Here is a 14561-nt window from a genome sequence, read left to right as displayed (position 1 = left end):
GCTACCTGTCATGTCTATGAATCGTCGTGCAATTGGGACATCAGAGTTTGCCCAGAGAAGTCTTTTGTTGCAATGCAATCAGGAGCAGGACTGAGAAATCTAAAACTCTCTGTGTTAGGTGTCACAGCAGCTTACGATTCTTTCATATTTATCGGGCTATAGTGGCACTGTTTTCGAACAGCTGTGCTTTCTGGGTATGTTCAGATGGCAGAATCTACCCAAAATATGGCAAAGTATGGTACAATAAATGCAGTTAAACCGGGACACGGTTGAATCTTGATACAATGAACCTCGATATAACTAAAGTTTGCGATGCAATAAACTTTTTTTGTTTGTTCTTAGCTTCCTTTGAAATCCTGTTCACTTTCTTCTCAGTCATTTATCCCATGGATTTATCACATTTGTATGCTGCTTACTTGGACCTCATGAGAAATTCTGCAGGTGTGCTTTCCCACATATCACTCTTGATAAGGACAAGATGGCAAACTGGCTTCGAACAGTCGTGACAAAGCGTACAGTTTTTCGGGAGCTGGGAGCCCCGTGCAAAATTCGTCAAGTGAGAAAGGAAATAGCTTTCACTCCCTTTCAGGACACAGTTGATCAAGTGAAACGAGGTGGCGGAGCTTTCAGTAGAGGAGTTGTGCAGGCAACAGGGTGAATGCCATGTGTGTGGGCATTAAGTATGAAGCGCATTATGGAAGGGTCAAACAGAAAAACAACCACTTTCTTGTTAAGATTTTTCAAAGCGGTTGATCAGGTATCTTGTGATTATTGTGTGGTGTATGGAAAAGTCCATGTGCGGAATATTGCGACCGGCCCATGCGATAAGCAACATAGAAGAAAGCGAGGACGGGGCTTTTGTACAATTTTCCTGACAGTTTAAACTTGATCTTCAGTTAATTTGTCGTTTTGTGACGAGCAGATTTATGAAAGCCAGCGGTATTCAGTCTGTACTGATGATTCCATTTCCAATTCCATTTCCTGGATTGAATATGATCTGAACAACAGACAATTTATTCATGTTCAAAATTCCAAGTGTTTTTACTCCCCTAATTTTCAGTGTAGGTCTTGTGCTATTCAGAGATGTGGAGACCCCGAAGACAGAGTAGTTTTGGTTTGTCATGCTGGCTGCAGTCTTGTTGTATGTCTGATGTGTGTGTCTTGTGTGTTCTTGGGGATTTTAGGGCGGCTAACTTTTCTGTCATCCTGATTGGGTTTGTGAAAACACCTGTCTTGGCTCGTGCCTAAATGTCAGTTGCATACAGTAGACCTGATTATGAGAGTGCTTGTAAGAAGTACCGTAAAAACCCGCGTATAATACGAGGTTTTTTCCCATAATTAGCGTCCTAAATTTCCGCCTAGTACTATTTGCGGATCCGAACAAAAATTTTCGAAGTTGCTCGATGTTTTGGTTTCGTTTTTGCGGCGTGGCTATGGCTTCGCTTCGCTATTGGCGCGTGGCTACGGCTTGGCTTCGTTACTCTCGACAAACGACGTCACGACGTCGTTTCTTTGTTGATCCGTTGGGTGCGCCGGGGGGTCGCGGTGTGCCGTGCGCCTGTTGACAACACACGTGCTAGCATGTAAGGCACGCTTCGTGAAGTGGATATTGTTTTAGAGAGCACGATGTCACGGTCTCGAAAACAGTACTCAGCTACTTTCAAGCGATTTTGGCTGCGGAGAACATCGGCAACGGTGCGGCCGGGAGGCAGTTTGGTGTCGTCGAAGGAAGCATTCGTGGATGGCCACAACAGAAAGAAGCCCTTTTCGCGTGCAGCGGAACGCGACAAAGCTTTCGCGGCCGTTTGATGGTTGTGTAAACAAACCGTTCAAGGACGCAGTCAGGCGGTGCTACGCAGAGTGGATGCGCTCAGGTGAGCCTGCAGTGACGCCAACCGGGCGGCTGAAGTGGGCTTAAGAAGTGCGGCATCTCGAACGCCCTCGATGGCACGGAAGATGAGTACATTTGGGATGATTTGTCGGACAAAGAAATGTTCGAAGAAAGCGCTACTGAAGAACAAAGTAATTGAAGTGAAGTGCGGGATGCGATTTGAATAAATGTCTTCTATGAGCTTGTGTTACTCGTATTATACGCGGGTGAAACTTTTTTTCCCATTTCGCGTCTCTAAATCTTAGCCCCGTATTATATTCGGGTTCGTATTATACGCGGGTTTTTACGGTAATTGTTCAGTGTGAGGGGTCCCACTCGAAGGGGTGCTTCACCTGCAAAGGAATGCTGTTCATTTTCCGTGGGCTGTGCTTACGAGTTTGCATCTTTGAATTTGCAGTCATGATTGAGTGCAGGTTTTAATAGAAGTTGAGAAGCAGCTGCGAGTTAACTGGACAGGCGTAAAAAAAAGTAAAATTCACTCCAAAAATTTCTCTGCTGGTTGCGTCATCCGGAGCGGCCTGCCACTCGCAGGTCACAGTGGAGTCTCCAACGCGGCAGTCGAGGATCCCCACTTCAATGGTGCCTGGTGCAAGCGAGTTTGTCGAGCTGCAGCTGCGTTCGCTGTCACTGCACCAGGAGTTGGTGATGAGCCAGCTGCGGCAGATGCAGGAGGCCAACCAGAGCGTCCTGAGGGAGCTACGCGACAGTCACCGTACCGTCCTGACTGAAGTCAAGCAACAGCAGGCTGCCCTGGACCAGTTGTCGGTTGGTCTGCTTTTGCGGTCTTATTGCACTTCCAGGCAGATGTCTCTTTTTTTCTTTTCTTTTTTTGTTACTGCGGGAGCGGTATGTGTTACCTTTATGTCTCTCCTAGGCCTGTGCGACTAATGTTTTTTTGTTTCAAAGCGAATGTCATAACACGCAATATATACTCTATATTGCCACCTATACATCGATCTCCCAACTTGCACTGGTAAGAAAAAAAAAAATGTTTACTCCAAATATAACTCCAAATATAACCCCTTCCAAATAAAACCCCCTCCTACCACGCCTCACATATGTGATTCCCCGTGGGATGGCATGATGGCACGTGGGCAGCTCGGAAGCAATAAACGCGCAGTGATACAATCGGGAAGCCAGCAGTGGGAGGCAACGCAGCTAAAGGGCAATGAAACGGTGCCCTCGTGAGGTGCCGGGTTGACCAGTGTCAAACCAAACAGCATGCGGTTGGATAGTTCCGGATTCGGCCGCGCGCTCAGCTGTTTGTCTGGGAGGATGACTGGTAGCGTGAGCGAGCTGGGTAAACTGCGCACAATTCGTGTCCTCTCCATTCGCACTTTTTGCAACCGCACACGGCGATCTTCCCAAGTCTGCCTTATACGCACCTGAGTACATGTTGCTGGTCTGGCACGGCAGAGTGAAAAAACAGAACAAAACAAAAATAGAGTAAAAAGTGGGGGGCGTGCAAATTATCTGCGGACGCAAATTATGCAATACCCTACTACTTGCATACAAAAAAGGTTGAATGGCACAGTAGGCTTTTTCAGTATATGCAGTATTTTTTTAGCACTCAAGGCCATTTCATGAAAGTGAGTTGAAGCTTTGTCACGCACTACAGCTGCAAAAAGGGCCATCAGAAATTGCCGGAGTCACCATGCGGAGCTGGCAAACACATTTCTGAGACCTCCAGCTGCTGGACTTTTTTGTGATTGCATTGCAGCTGTTGCTTGCATGTGGCGACTGCGTGTACACCTGCTAGGCGTACGCACCCCATGCCCAGTGCCCAGCTCCGCCTCCTGTCAGGCGTTGGAAAGGGACACCTGCTTTCATGTACCTTGTGCTAGCTCCCTCTCATGCTTGTGCTGCCGCACCTGATCACTGAATTTCACGCGAAAAAGAGTGGCTGCAGCTGCTGCAGTCACTTCTGACTTGTTTCGTGGAAGTCAGCCGCCTGCAAAAAAAGAAGAAAGATAATTTTGCTAGGCTCTGAACCTCCGGATTAGTGCTTTCTCACTAGCACGGTTTTTATTTGCTGCCAAACAGCAAAAAGCATTACTCAGTTTGTAAATTTTTTGGGGTTTTTAGATGACTAATGCGAATTTTTTTGAAGCTTAAATGCTTGCCACCTTTGATTTTTAGTGTTTAGAATCGACAACTTGCAGAATATCGAGCGCCCTCTACAATTTTCCAACCGAAAACCCTCGTTCGCAGACTGCAATCTCACATTCTTGTTCGAAAAGGGAGAGGGGAGATATCCCTTCATCTGTATGAGAGGGAAGTTGTTGAAAGGACACAGTAGAGCAGGGGCGCGAACGGGGAGTGGGTCAAGACAGGTACTCGTCTAGGGAATGCATCATTGGGCGCATTTGTTTTCCAGTCCCGGACTGTCCGGGACTACTTGCGGACTTGAGTCCAGTATTTGTTTTTCTCGGGCAGCCCGAAAGCTCCGCCCACCTGCCTGTATCGCCATAGCAACGCGTTCGTTTTTCGCCTATGGCAGTTCGCGGGCTACTTGGAGCTGCGGGGAAGGCAGCAGACGACAGCTGCGCGCCGCGCTGCCAGCCATATTGAGTTAGACTCTGCGTGCATTTTGCGTACTTTTCGTGTTCCTGGAGAACGGTATCGTGCATAAAACCTTCACATGAGCTCTGTAGCGGCTCTCTGAGCAATCATAAGACTTTTTGTCCTTGCATCTTCGTTCTATTTTCTTGAAGTCCACCACACACGGACACGCGTTCAGAGCTGCGAGCGCATATTGTTTGCTCGTGTCGTCAAGAGGTTCTTGTTCACCTGTTTTGCGGCATGCTGTCTGCATGCTTACCTGAAAGGATCGCAGGTGAACCACTCGTATAGTGGAGCAGCTATAGCGCTTGTTGTCAACATTTTTGCGAAGGCTTTCGTCTATCTGCCTATCCGTAACGAGTTGGGCTCCTTTGTGTGCACTGCGCCGCGAGCAGTAGCTGCGAGCATACCCCCGAAGCTGGGTTCTGTGAGCACCTACGCTAAACTGACAGTACGGTCTTCAAAGCAGCTAAGTATCATGATCGAGCGCACGGCGTTGCTTCGGCGTCGTGGTGGCCATGGCTTGCGTCGTCTGCAGCGGATGACAGTGTCCTAGTACAGTAACTGAGGGGGAGCCCGGCTCTGGCGGCGAGTCTGCAAGCAGCCTATGGCAAGTAGGTCATGTGACCATGACACTGTTTTCTGTCGGAGCGGAAGCCGAGACCTGTCAGCAAGTAGTCCGGGACTGGAAAAACAAATGCGCCCATTGTAACCTTTGGACAACTTCCCTCTACACTCTATCTCCAAAACTGGTGGTGACCTTTGCTGCTTCAGGTTCACGCAGATCACGCTCTATCTGCAAAGCTGCTGGTGACCATCGCGGCTTCAGGTTCACGTAGATCAGGGGGCAGCCCCCTCACCTATTCAGAGAAGGATACAGTGGAGGGCGACTGACTTACCTTCCCTGGCTCTAACCCTTCAGTCAGCAGAGCAGGAAGTGAAAATGCAATCTCTGAACGAGGGTTTTTGGTTGGAAGAAACCTTCCTGTTAGCCAACTTTTCTGCAATTCTGCAAGTTGTCTATTGCGGGCCTTAATCGTAAGTTTACATTGAGGTTGGAACATATGCTAGCCAGAACTGGAAGTGCCGACCACATCCTCGAAATCAAGATGCCAAGAAACAAAAGTTCAACAAAGGGCAAGACCTTTCTGGTGACATGGTATGGGATGGGGTGGATTACAGCAGAATCAGTTTCTTTAGTACGGCTCAGGAACAGGCACAAGCAACGCTTCTTTCTTGTAGTGGTGCTCTGTTCACAACTGGAATCAGTGATTTTGTCCGTCTGTCTTGGGGATTTATGAGCTGTTTGCTCGGTGTCGCTAGGTGCGCGGTATCCAAAGCATCGATTTCAATGTGCCTGTGATGTGAACTCGTGAGCCTCAGGGCCGAAATCCAAAAGGGAATGCTTTTATAATGCGTGCGGGGGAAAGTGTATTGGGTGCACACGAATGTCTATTCTTCGAGATTTATCAGGTAGATTAGAACCCCTCTATAGTAAAGTAGCTCGGATTAGCAAAAATCTTTACTATATCAGGGTCTTTACTACCGTATTTAAGCGCATAATTTGCGCACTTTTTATCCAGAAATTAGGGTTCCAAGAATATGGTGCACAAATTACACGGGGATTTCATGAGCGCGACTGAAATAAACTCCGTGAAGGTCATAACGCGCAATATAGGTATTGTGTATGTTGCTGCGTATACGTCAGCACCCGAACCCGCACCGCGTGCTGGCCACCTCCTGAAGAAAGTTCATGCCCGCGCACCACACTCGACACGACCACCGACGCAGCCTCCACAAAACGCCATGATGACCACGCACGGCTAACACTAAAATGCAAAAGGGCAAAAGCAACATTCCATCGCGCCGCTGCTGAAGTGGCACTGTCAGCGATTGTGAGATGCGAACGATTTCTTTGGCTGTCAACTCTCACTGCCGACGTGGCATCTGTGGCGCTGTCGGCGCCTGCGAGGTAGTCTGGAACGGTTGCTGCGCCGCATAACACACTTGTAGTGCAACGAAGCCTGCCTCCTGAGGTAGTGCTTGGCATCACGAAGTTCGTTATATCCGTTTTATGCCGAACCGCGTTCGCTATAGAAAGTTAAAAATACATGTGTTTGATAAAAATATTTCGGAAGAGTTTGCTATATTCAATAATTCTTTATATGCGTGTTCGTTATATCGAGGTTTGACTGTAGTAAGTTTATGCAGCACAACAGACTGAATCGTATGACACCATCCGGTATGTTCTGCGGCAAATGGTTGGCGAGACTAAGCTGCCAGACTTTAATGCCTGCCAGACAGATATATGTATAATGGATCGACATTATTATAACCGAAAAAAAAAAAAAAGCAAAATGGGACCGCAGCTTCACTTTCCTGTATCCAAGTTTTTACTATAACCGAGTTTACTATAGCAGGGTTCTACTGTACCATGAAAGTAGCGCCATGACGCTAACTTTGAAATGGCAGAAGACCAAAGCTAGAAGATATTCGGAAAATAGTTCAATGTTGTTCATGAGGTGTCCAGTCTTATCTGTTGTTGTTCGTCTGATTTCATGTCAGTGAAACTTCCGCTTCATCAAGTTTTTCGCGGGTCCCATGAAATTCGTTGTAGCGGGATTCTGCCGTAGTAAATACTGCGTGTACATTCCTCATGCTGTAGCTGTTGGACATTGTTGCGCTGTTGGTTGCTCTAGCTGTTTGTTTTACTTACCCAGTGCATTGTTACACAGGGCTACGGCTGCTGCATGCAGATATTTAGGCAAGCCACCTTCTTTGTTCTTGCAGAAAAAAGTTGATGAGATTGCTACAAAGGCTGCCACTACCACTGGTGCATCCCGCTCACAGCGCCAGCGAGAAGATTCCGAGTATGTGGATGAGTATGCGGGGGGCTATGAAGGTGACTATGATCCGTACACCGACTACTCGCACCTGGAAGCAGCTTCTGGCAGCACAGCTGCTCCGCTGGTGGGAGCAGGGCCGCCGCATCCCGTGCCACCACCGCCTGCCCCACTGGGGTACTCTCCATTCCGTGGACCCCCAGCCTACCCTGGCTACCCCCCACCACACCTGGGCTACCCACTGCCCCCACCCCCACCCCTGGGCCGGCCATTGCCCCCGCCTCTGCCTGCCCAGCCGTTCTACTCACCACAGGTGGCAGCAGCAGCAGCGGCTGTAGCAACACCTGGTCTCTGCTTAGCCGAGGGGCAGGTAAGAGCACTTGTGTAGCTGCTGCTCACGGTAAAGTAAATGCCAGCAGTTTCAGAAGGGGTTCTGGTAAGGTAGCGGTGACGCTTGCTGATCAGAAACACTAAAAATATGCTGTAATGTCTGGACATACAGTGAAAGTGTGTTAATTCAAACCTCATTAATTCGAACTTTTGGATCATTCGAACTGTGCAGCTTACGAGTATGTTTTTGCAGGCTAGTTGGTGCCTAAGCATTCTGGGTTTTTTTGCGCAAAAAGCGCTTGTCCTGTCTACCTCGTTTCGTTTCTTTTGTGTCGTGTCTTTTGCGTTAAGCGCTTGTCCTGTCTACCTCGTTTCGTTTCTTTTGTGTCGTGTCTTTTGCGTTAAGCGCTTGTCCTGTCTACCTCGTTTCGTTTCTTTTGTGTCGTGTCTTTTGCGCAAAAAAAACCCAGAATGTGCAGCTTAGTCCGTCCAAGTACCATTGGAGTCTTACATAAATTACAGCCCGTTAATTCGAATGTAAATGGGTGGCACCACTGATAATCCGAACTGCCCATTGCCTTGCCTGGGTGTCCTGGGCACACGGTGTACCAAGCAGCGCTCCTAGGAGGCTGTGCTGCCTCGGAAATTTGCAGAGGGTAAAAATGGCACATGAGGTGCGAGGCTGCATAAACGGGGAGGGGAAGTCTCTCTGGTGTAGCCTAGTGGCTGCAACTAGTTATATGACGTCTGAGATTTGTACCCGGCTGTTGCTTGTAATCGCTGGTCTTTAAGATTTCAATAGCTTGCTGGCTAGCTTTTGTTGTTGGGCAGTGGATAGCGCGAGCAGCGGTGAGATATAGAAAATCAGGCACGTCGCAGCATCTCTGGTACTCCGGATCCAAAACCATGTTCACATACCACGACATGAATGAAACGAATGAATTGGAGCTTTTGCTGGTATTTGCTGCACATCTTTTCTATGTTAAAAGGGTTTCAAATTGGGCTAGTTGGTAGTTAACATGGTCAAACATAATTGCGCTTTTTAAAAGACGGGACAAAACAGGGACGACACAAACTCTCGTGCGCAAACTGTCAACTGAAGTTTTATTGCGATGAACACACATATATAAGCTTCACGTCGTAACATAAATCGCCAAAAAACGGAGTTAAGTAGCAGTATTTCAATCATGTCAACAAGCATCAAAAAACGATGTTGTCCCAGCTGATTGGATTACAATAGTTAATACTGATCCAAGAGTTGCCTTTCCTGTTTGGAAACCGAAACCGAGGGGTCACTTACACAGGTCTCTTTTCCCGATTCCATGCAGTAAGCTTCTCACAGCGGGGAATTAAAAAAAAAAAGGGCAGGAGCCGGGACATTTAATCGGATTTAAATTAGGGAAATCAGCTGCACAGGGCAATAATTCAAAGTTTCTAAGAACGCTTGGAATGTATAGATCGAGTTTCAGTAGTAAAAATACGAGTTCAGATTCCTCTTCAGTGCACCTTTAACGCCAGTGCGTCGTTGAAACATGATGTTGCCAAAAAGCACTTTCTTTGGTTTGGCAGCTTGTGACTTGGGGTCGGAACGCTCGAAAATCGGGCACCGTATACATTCGGCCATCCAAGGTTAGTCACTTTACGACCTGAATGGTCGCGTAATTTCCATGACTCGCAAGGGTGCATATTGTTTTCATCAAAAAGTGGGAGCCGCACGACAGTCACATTCTGCTTGGTTTACCACACTTGTGACCATACTCACAGGCAGTCGCACATCCTTCACAACTCTGGTGCAGTCTTCCGCTGTGCAAGTTTGGACGCACCGGATGCTGCTCGCTTCTTCAGTTTTGAAGGCAAAGAAGAGGCCTTCCAATTGCTTCCCGATCCCATTGTACCGCATATCTTGTTCACTTTTGTTAGTTTGAACTTCAGTTAAATTGAACTATGCCAGCATCCCCGTCGCCACGAACGTTCAGAGGCATGAAAACGAAACCGAGCCGCACCAAAGTGCTGCACTGGCAGCACTGTTTGATACAGATGCATGGCCGGCTCTGAGGCATGTTTTTGTATTGTGTGCTAGCCTTGCCACGGAATTTTTAGGTTGTAACAGATGAGGTTTGTGTGGACAATCACGACAGCCACAAAGACTCATGCAAATTTTCGAGAAGCATGCAGCTTGTACTGGGAGTAAAAAAATGTAGCTCGGCAGACATCCCTTTTCCTTCGTGCTTCCCGACGGCTACTGTGTTTCCCGGCTGCTGTGTTTTATTTTCATGGTCCCATGGAAAACATAACAGCGGGGTTATACAGTAAAAGCTCGTTAATTCGACACTGATGGGACCGCGAAAAATTGTCGAATTATCCGAATGTCGAATTATCGAATGAACAACAAAAAACAATGTTTGCCGCAACAGGACGTATACCCTTAGTTGGCAAGGAAATCTGTAATCACCGTCCGCTTTTTCGAGCGAATTTGAGCGACTACGATAGCTCTAACAGCTGCCAGGTGCTCCGCGGCACACGCGCCGTCAGGGATTTGTTCACAGAAGTCCTCCCGCACAGACAAGGCTTCTGCGGCTTCTTTCACCGTGCACTTCGGCATTTGGTGCAACTGCTCACAATCGTAAATCGTCGTCGTTGTCAGCGCCTGTCACTTCAATTATTTCATCCTCGGTCAGGCCCTGCGCGCTACCATAGCCTCCTCTATGGCGCTACCCACCGGAAAGCAGCGAGGGGAGGAGGTGAAGGGAGCGCCCCTCCCCGCTTATCTGTTTTTTCAACCAGCGTCCGCGGGGACGGCGTTGTTGCTGGGACCCCCGTCTTATCTTTCCTCTGATCTTTTAACTCTCCTCTTATCTGCACGGGGACTGTGGACGGGTGTCTTATCTTTTCTCTATCTTTTTCTCTGATCTTTTAACTCTCCTCTATCTGCACATGACAGCGGTGGTGGCTGAGCCAGTAGGCAATCCCTTGCGATTTCCTTTCACCCTTCTCTCAGTCGCAACAAAACAGCAACAAGTAGCGCAGTAAACACGCTGACAAAGCGCGCATTTACCAAAAAAGGCGCCGTAAATAACCTTGATAGCGACTGCTGCAACACAACAAAGCACAAAAAAAAAAAAAAGACGCCAGCCGCTTTGGCCGCGGCTAACTCGCTTCCTCGGATGGATGGACGGATGGATGGATGATATGACCATAGGGATGGCCTATCAGCCACCCCGCTCATGGCAGTGTTTTTTTCTTTTTGCTCTCGGCACACCGGCTTGGCGGGCTGCGGAGTGAAGTCGAATTAACCGACGCGCGGCAGAATTTGTTCGAATTAACGAGAGTTTCGCCCCATAGACTCCTATGTATAATTGTAGGGACCTCGCGCGCGCGTCGAATTATCCGATTTGCTGAATTAACGGGGGTCGAATTAACGAGCTTTCACTGTACTGCATTAATACTGTAAGCATAAGAAGCGCAGCTCATTAATAAATTAAGACAGTGCAGCGAAGCTCGTAAGCCAACAGAATTTTTTCAAGGCGGTATACTTTCAAAGTACTCTGCCTTGAAAACATGAACTGACTAGCCCCCAAGCAAATGCTGCTGAGAAGCCAACAGCAGCAGCCACTTCAACTTTATATATGCACTGCTTTCCTTTTTTTTTTCCCCCTTCCCTCGCCCTTCTTAGCCTCTGCCGCAGTTTACCTTTGACATCAGCCAGCCGCCTCCATCCACCCATGTGGCCAGCAGTGCGGCCTCCCATGTGGCCAGTGGCGACGTTGGTCGACCTTCTGCATTCAGCTGCCTTGCTAAGCCTGTGGAGCCTGTATCTCTGCACACTGCACCACCACCGGCCACCTCCATCCAACCTGCATCTACAGTCACACCGCCCAAGCCGCCCAATGCTCCACACGCCTTCCAGATCCCCCTGCCAACTACCACTGGGGGACATCTGACCGCAGTGGCAGGGTCCGGTGTGTCACCGGTGGCACCCTCGTCATTTCCCATTCCTGCGGCAGGGACTACTCCCACTGCAATGGTGACCCCCAAGTCGGCTGCTGGTGCGTCCCAGCTGCAAGGACTGCTCACAGGAGCAACGCCAACGTCCGCCTCAGTTGCTCCAGAAAAGCAGGCACCATTTGCCGCCGTTGGCACCAGAACGGCTGAGGCAAGCCCGAGGGTTCCGGTGAGTTGCTTGTGTTCACTGCGGAGTTTGGTGGCACAAACTTGGGGTGGGAGGAGCTTCATATTGGTGGGGGGGTAGAGCAGTGAAATGTGGCATGCTTATTGGGGAATTCCATTGCATGCTTAAATAAAAAATTTACCGTATTTACATAATTGTAAGCTGACTCCAGTGCAGCTGCACGCGCCGATGTTACAGGCCTCTGAGACAAAGTCTCACAATCGGAACTGAAATCTGACCATATGACGTGGTTGTCTAATCACTGTTGCTTTGAAAAGAAAAAGTGCTAAGTGTATCTGAGTGATGACTGTGGCGTCAAAGAGAGGTTTAACTTTTTAACTTGCAAGTCGTATTACCAGCGCTGCCGCGGTGGCTGAGTGGTTATGGTGCTCGGCTGCTGAGCCGAAAGACGCAGGCTTTATCCCAGCTGCAGCAGTCAAATTTCGATGGAGGCGAAATTCTTGAGGTCCATGTACTGTGTGATGTCAGTGTACGTTAAAGAACCTCAGGTGGTCAAAATTTCCGGAGCCCTTCACTACGGCTTCTCTCATAGCCTGAGTCGCTTTGGGACTTTAAACTCCGTAAACCTTAAAGAGAGGTTTTAGATCATGTGAGGCATGAAATAACTGCAATATAATTGGTGCTCCTACATTCGTTGCCTTTCCAGCTCTTGAGGAAGGCTGGCTTCAGCACTGTAGTGAATAAAAACGATGAAGCAGTGATTATATCGCAGTTTTTTCATGCCTTACGGGACGCATAACTACACTTTGACGTCGCAGCCGTTGTTTGGTTGTTGAAACCGAAACCCAAACAGGATGACGGAAAATTTGTTTATAAATTATTTAGTGGTCGTAGGCAAATACCATATGGTGATTCATGGATACTAGCCTCTTCCACATCATTGTACAGAAGAAAACATGCCACCAAAATTATGTGTCTATACTCCTTTAATGTGACATTCGCTGGATGAACCTACATGCCTGTGTTACTGCGAGATTGCATCGGTCGGCATCGTCAGTCAATGGAAACTGCCCTGTGTTGCAGCCGCATCATAGCACCGAGTTAACGCACAGGATCCTGATTGGTTTCACTGCTGTTCCCTTGTTTTTGTGACCCATCATACAGCACACTGATCCTTTCCGTTGCTGATGGCGGCCCAGTATGCATCCCATTGATTTGCCGACTGTTGCTCCCTCTTCTCTGGGATGGCAAGCTTGCACTTCTGCTTTCTATACACGTGCTTCATCTTAAGCATCGCTGGCGCATAGAACCTCGTGCAGCAAAGAAGTGCTACTCACAGAATGGCAGCTGTAGACTCGTGAACTGTCAATTAATCAGCAAAAGCATGCACGCATGCCGCTGCTCGAGAAACTGCACACAAGACACTCTGAGCGTCATCGTGACAGGCCAGACCAGTCGATGCAAAGCAGTCGCTCTGTGGAGGCCATCGCATTTTAACTTATTGTTCTTTTGTTCTTCATCATTGACGCGCAATTCTGACGAGAGGAGAATTGCATTGGAACCAGTTTTTTTTGACACCAGTCTTGGCGGGAGCGGCAACGCCAAAGCGGAGCTATCGTGGTTGAATATCTCCTATTTTCATGGAGAGTTAGGCCAGTTTTTTGCTACCATTGGTTGAAGAAATTTTTAAAAGTTACTTCTGGGCTGTTTTTGGGATATGATTAAAAGACCTTGTAGGTACCAAAACTGATGTTTCCTGAACTCTTTATTTTTTTTTTTTCGAGATTTTCGTGAGTTTATCCGTGCGTCCCCTCTTACTGCTCGTGAGTGTTTCTAAGTGGAGAGCTTTGACTGGCTTTATCATATGAAGCTAGAGCCAGTTTCCAAAGTGCAAAAATTACAGGGTACTTAAAGCTACTTGCGTGCTGTGAATGTGAAAGCTTTTCTCTGTCACCGTGGGTTACTAGTAGTAGATAGTACTAATGTCTGAAAAGCCTTTCCGGTAAAGCTTTTGAGGTCAAAGGCCTTATGGTGAAGGCCTTTAGAAAGGACCACATGACTTACTAATGCATATAAATAGTCGTTTTAACCGATCCTTCACGGCACTTCTGGTTTTGGCTCTGGCCTGGCGACATCACTTCTGGTTTCACTTTTTGTCTGATGACATCACTTCCGAGACCGTGGTGACTTGACACTGACTTGTTGTGCCCTGGGTTCGAAACCCACTTGGGAAGAAATTTTATCTTTCCTTCTTTCCTGATGATGAAGGCACTGCCGATGATGCCATTAAGTCACATCGGTCCGTTTCTTGTGGATGGTTAGTCAGTCAATGGCGGATTTCGACTGATGAGCCGTATAAGGCTTTCGCATTAATAATAGGCGCGCTTGGGACTTGCAGGTGCAGACCCCATCACCTGCGGCACCACGACGCTTGCAGCGAGTGAGCACTGGCTCGGACGACTATGTGGAGGAAGTGGAAGTAGAAGGAAATTTCACACCCTTGATTCCACTGCCTGAGGAGGTGTCTGTCTGCACAGGCGAGGAGAATGAGAAGGTGTGGAAGCATGGCCTACTGCTTTCTCACATGCAAGATGTATAATGCAAAATGTGTTAGCTTTCAACCAACTGTGGCTTCTTAAACACCTCTGCAAGCAGTCAGTCGTGCGCATAGTTCGCAGTTTTGGTGCATGGGTGCAAAAAGAAAAAGCTTCGCCCATTCTTTGTCCATATAAGCTGTACCATTTGGTCAGGATGAAATGCAGCTGCATCCTGAGCATTAATCGTCAAATCGATGAAGCATATGTTC

At 48.0% G+C, this 14561-nt stretch overlaps 1 protein-coding gene across 3 annotated transcripts in view; it reads left to right on the top strand.

The window, feature by feature from the left end:
- LOC149342214 (E3 SUMO-protein ligase RanBP2-like) overlaps nucleotides 1–14561 on the top strand; it is a 100047-nt gene that overhangs the window by 49660 nt on the left and 35826 nt on the right. For all 3 annotated transcript variants that reach the window (XM_089544512.1, XM_089544510.1, XM_089544511.1), the window contains 4 exons: nucleotides 2423–2656; nucleotides 7244–7666; nucleotides 11300–11797; nucleotides 14154–14309. In XM_089544512.1, the coding sequence (XP_089400638.1) occupies nucleotides 2423–2656; nucleotides 7244–7666; nucleotides 11300–11797; nucleotides 14154–14309 (1311 nt within the window). The remainder of the gene's footprint in view (nucleotides 1–2422; nucleotides 2657–7243; nucleotides 7667–11299; nucleotides 11798–14153; nucleotides 14310–14561) is intronic.

This window comes from Amblyomma mixtum, chromosome 5 (assembly GCF_055824585.1).
Source record: "Amblyomma mixtum isolate Tamu chromosome 5, ASM5582458v1, whole genome shotgun sequence".
Classification (NCBI taxonomy): Eukaryota; Metazoa; Arthropoda; class Arachnida; order Ixodida; family Ixodidae; genus Amblyomma; species Amblyomma mixtum.
This window is presented reverse-complemented; position numbering and strand designations above follow the sequence as displayed.